This window comes from Aquarana catesbeiana, linkage group LG08, assembly GCF_042186555.1.
Source record: "Aquarana catesbeiana isolate 2022-GZ linkage group LG08, ASM4218655v1, whole genome shotgun sequence".
NCBI classification, from domain to species: domain Eukaryota; kingdom Metazoa; phylum Chordata; class Amphibia; order Anura; family Ranidae; genus Aquarana; species Aquarana catesbeiana.
This window is the reverse complement of record NC_133331.1, coordinates 23,003,842-23,008,880: the sequence shown is the minus strand read 5'-3', so window position 1 is coordinate 23,008,880 and position 5,039 is coordinate 23,003,842. Positions and strand designations below refer to the sequence as shown.

The following is a 5,039-nucleotide window of genomic DNA, read 5'->3' as shown; positions in this document are numbered from 1 at the left end:
TTGTTTTTTTCTTTATTTCTTAATAGCGAGGTGTCTGCAATTGTAACCGCAAGTCATTTCAAATGGGTTTTGACTTTTTTTTTTTTAGAAATGTCAGTTTTGCTGTAGCATGTTCTATATATGCTACAAATGCGCCTCTTTACAGGCATACTAAGGGGACCCCCCCAGGCATGATATATTTAAAGGAATTTTTTATTTTTATTGTTGCACTTTAAGCATCATTAACCAATTAAGGACCGGAAGGATTTGCCCCCTTAATGACCAGGCCATTTTTTGCGATATGGCACTGCGTTGCTTTAACTGAAAATTGTGTGGTCATGCAATGTTGTACCTAAACAAATTTTTTTCCCACAAATAGAGCTTTCAATTGGCGGTATTTGATCACCTCTGCGGTTTTTATTTTTGCGCTATAAACAAAAAAAGCGACAATTTTGAAAGAAAAAACTATATTTTTAAATTTTTGCTATAATAAATATCCAAAAAAAAGTCTTAATCAGTTTAGGCCAATATGTATTCTTCTAGGTATTTCTGGTAAAAAAAAATCACAATAAGCGTATATTGATTGGTTTGCGCAAAAGTTATAGCATCTACAAAATAGGGGATAGATTTATGGCATTTTTAATTCTTTTTACTAGTAATGGTGACGATCTGGGATTTTTAGTGGGACTGCTACATTGCGGTGGACAGATCGGACACTTTTCACACATTTTTGGGACCATTGACATCTATACAGCGATCAGTGCTATAAAAGTGCACTGATTACTGGGTAAATGTCACTGACAATGAAGGGATTAACACTAGGGGCGATTAAGGGGTTAAATGTGTTCCCTGGGAGGTGTTTCTAACTGTGGGGGGATGGGATTGACTGGAGGAGGAGAAAGATTGCTGTTCCTAATCACTAGGAACAGCAGATCTGTCTCTCCTCCCCTGACAGAACGGGGATCTGCTTGTTTACAGTGACAAATCCCCGTTCTGGCTCTCTGCGGACATCGTGGCCACACATATTGGCTCCGGCGTTGCGCCGCGCACCCCCTATAGCTCCTAAAGTGGCCGACTTACAATGACAGCGATTTGCTCAAGAGAGCAAACCTGCCGGTGTACAACTGTGGTGGCTGGTCTTCAAGCGGTTAAAATCACTGCTCCTGAAAAAACAATTGTTTTTTTATTTTTTTTTATTGATACATGTTCCCCAGGGCAGTACCCAGACCTCCATACCCCTTTTATGGCCAATTACTTGCATAAAAGCCTTCAAAATGGGCACTTTTGATTGTTCCTGTTCGGCTCTCATAGACTTCAATGGGCTTCGCTGTTCGGGTTAGAACATTTCCTCTGTTCGGGAGTTCTGCGAACTGAACAAGGGGGTGTTCGGCCAATCCCTGGACATTATTTAAATTAAGAAAATGTCATTCTCCTGGTCACAGTAACTAGTAACCCCTTATTACTCGGAGCACTGCACACACAGGACTTTGCTCTGACATGGTCCTGATTAAGGCTCCAGGAGTCCATCCAAGCACCCAGGGCCCATGCTAAATGGAGGCCCAGGTCAATGGTGCATGGTCATTAACACATTAACTCTTCTTCAGCAGGTAGCTTAGCCCTATACATCTGCTAACGTTACCTTGGCTGAGACAATGATGAGACAATGAGTATCTTTCAACTTTACTTGAAGAGTACAAGTTCTACAAGAGAACACTTGTAAACATGGTATTCGCAACAAAAAAAACAATTCATCCACGTTACCTCTAAAGAAGACAATCGCAGCCAGCAATAATTTGTTGCTTGCAAACGCAAAGATAAAAAAGTCCTAGTATACAGCGCTAATCAAATGCTAAATGGCATTCAAAACACATATAGTGAATATTAGAAAAAACCTATAGAGTCCATATAATGAATATTGGAAGGACTGATGAAAGTCTCACACCAGACTCAGTGTGATGAAGAAAGCACACAAAACCACAGTGTTTCCAGCAAGTCCTCTTACCGGAAAAGTTGGACCCTCAAAATTATAGAGTGGCTGTATAAGCATGTGACATAGATCTATCAACTCATCACTGAACATCAGGTAGAAAGGCTCCCATCAACGAGCTGTATCTCATCTGGCGATGTCTGCTGGTGACGAAATACGTTAGCAGGGCACCTGACGTATGTCACAAGCATGCTACTAGCTGTGGCCATTTTGATCAAATTGTTTGAATGCCTGTTATTCCTTGATGTTTGTAATTACATTAATAAAGCCTTTTGAACTATTCTTAACGTGCTTCACTATGGGAGTTTTTATGTTTATTACTCTAGTGATCTCTATGTAAATCGGGAGCTGGCGCTAATGTGCGGTCGTGGAGCTGCTCGTTTGAATCTACACATACAGCTCATTAATGGTTAATGGGAATCGTTCTACCTGATGTTCAGTGCTGATTTGCAGATAGATCTATGTCACATGATTATATGACCACTCTATAATTTAAGGGTCCAATTTTTCCTGTAAGAGGACTGCTGGAAACACCCTGGTATTCACAAGCCTCCATGAGTCCAATCCCTCCCCCAGGCTCAAGGGGAAGCTCTCCTCCTTATGCCCTGTACACACGGTTGGATTTTCCGATGGAAAATGTCCGATCGGAGTGTGTTGTCGGAAATTCCGACCGTGTGTGGGCTCCATCGGACATTTTCCATCTGATTTTCCGACACACAAAGTTGGAGAGCAGGAGATAAAATTTTCCGACAACAAAATCCATTGTCGGAAATTCCAATCGTGTGTACACAAATCCGACAGACAAAATGCTCAGAATAAATAAAGAGATGAAAGCTATTGGCCACTGCCCCGTTTATAGTCCCGACGTACGTGTTTTACGTCACCGCGTTTAGAACAATCAGATTTTCCGACAACTTTGTGTGACTGTGTGCATGCAAGACAAGTTTGAGCCAACATCCTAGGATTTTGTTGTCGGAATGTCCGAACAAAGTCCGACCGTGTGTACGGGGCATTAGAGGTCTATCCTTCCTCTAACATCTGATGGCACTTAGCTTGGCTCTGATAAAATAGGTTAGTTAGCTTTTGAAATATATTATTTCAGGAAAATCAGGTTCCTCCTCCTTCTTATATTTTGTATAGCATTCAAAACATCTTGGTTCCTTAAAGTGTAGACAAACGGGTTGAGCATTGGAACCACAGCCGTATAAAGCAAGGTCAGCAACTTGTCCAGTTTCTTGGAACCTTCAGATTCTGGTTTGCCATACAATATAATGACTGGACCATAGAATAATATTACTGTGGTGAGGTGGGAGGTACAACTAGAATAAGCTTTCAGTCGTCCCTCAGAGGAATTAATTTTTCGTATGGTGGAGATGATGAATACATAGGAGGTCATAATAAGCAAAAAAGGAAAAGATGCCAACAGTAAATCCTGACATAACAGAAATATGTTTCTGCTTGTAGCATCACTAGAGGTTATTGCATACAGTTCTTTCACATTGCAAAAGAAATGGTCAACATTTTGTGTGAGACAGCAGGATAATAGAGATGTGGATAACACATTGATTATTGCATTAGTCAGTGATATAAGCCAAGAAGCCAGAGCCAGTGAAATGCATACATCTTTACTCATGAGTAAGGGATATTGTAATGGCTTACAGACTGCTATATATCGATCATAGGACATGGAGGTCAGTAGAAATATATCACAACCAGCTGACAATGAGAAGAAGTACATCTGAGTAATACAAGCGGAGAAAGAAATCCAATGATCCTGTGTTGGGAGTATGGAGAGCAGTTTTGGAAGGGTAACTGAAACATATATAACATCACTAATAGCAAGATTACTCAAGAAGAAATACATTGGAGTATGGAGCTGGGGAGCCAGACACACCAATAGAGCAATGGTCATGTTTCCAAGGAGGGTCATCACATATATCAATAGAACTGCAATGAAAAGGAGACATTGTCCAGTTTTAGAGATGGAAAAGGCTGAAATGTAGAATACATTTTCTGTATTGTTCGAGCATTCCTCCATCTACCTTGCCTGGGAAAAAGAAAAAAGAAAATATTGTTTTCACTTTTTTCATTTATTTACCAATTCTAATTGCCATACATGACTAGTTTGCCTTCCCACTTGTGGTGCTTGGCCCTGTACCATGTGATTGCTGTAATGTAAAAGTAAACAAAGACTTCATTTTACAGCCAGCCCTTTATTTCTTTTCACACACTGATTGGTTGTGGGAGGAAACAAAATGTTTTCTACTTTCGTCGGCAGCAGCCTTTTATACAGTGCACCCCAGCCTGCCACAGTGTCTCTGACCTCTAGCCACTAGGGATGGGCCAAACACCCCCCTGTTCGGTTCGCATCCAGAACATGCGAACAGGCAAAAAATTTATTCGAACATGCAAACACCGTTAAAGTCTATGGGACACGAACATGAAAAATCAAAAGTGCTAATTTTAAAGGTTAATATGCAAGTTATTGTCATAAAAAGTGTTTGGGGACCTGGGTCCTGCCCCAGGGGACATGTATCCATGCAAAAAAAAGTTTTTAAAACGGCAGTTTTTTCGGGAGCAGTGATTTTAATAATGATTAAAGTGAAACAATAAAAGTGAATAGGGATGAGATTCGAGTTTGAGTCGAACTCGTGTTCGATTCGAACATCGGCTGTTCACAAGTTCGCCGAACAGCGAACAATTTGGGGTGTTCGCGGCGTTTGGGGACCTGGGTCCTGCCCCAGGGGACATGGATCAATGCAAAAAAAGTTTTAAAAACGGCCGTTTTTTTCGGGAGCAGTGATTTTAATAATACTTAAAGTAAAACAATAAAAAAATTTCATACCTGGGGGGTGTCTATAGTATGCCTGTAAAGGGGCGCATGTTTCCCGTGTTTAGAACAGTCTGACAGCAAAATGACATTTCAAAGGAAAAAAAGTCATTTAAAACTACTTGCGGCTATTAATGAATTGCCGGTCCCGACAATACACATAAAAGTTCATTGATAAAAACGGCATGGGAATTCCCCACAGGGGAACCCTGTACCAAAATTTTAAAAAAAAATGACGTGGGG

General features: G+C 40.6%; 1 protein-coding gene across 1 annotated transcript; it reads right to left on the bottom strand.

The window, feature by feature from the left end:
* Positions 1-3,059: 3,059 nt before the first annotated feature.
* LOC141105241 (olfactory receptor 1J21-like) lies at positions 3,060-4,004 on the bottom strand. Its single transcript, XM_073595128.1, has one exon. The coding sequence runs from the start codon at positions 4,002-4,004 to the stop codon at positions 3,060-3,062; it is 945 nt and encodes a 314-aa protein (XP_073451229.1).
* Between the last annotated feature and the right edge of the window lie 1,035 nt (positions 4,005-5,039).

Excerpts from the sequence above, each read along its gene's own strand:
- LOC141105241 (XM_073595128.1), bottom strand. The coding sequence starts at position 4,004 with ATGGAGGAATGCTCGAACAATACAGAAAATGTATTCTACATTTCAGCC.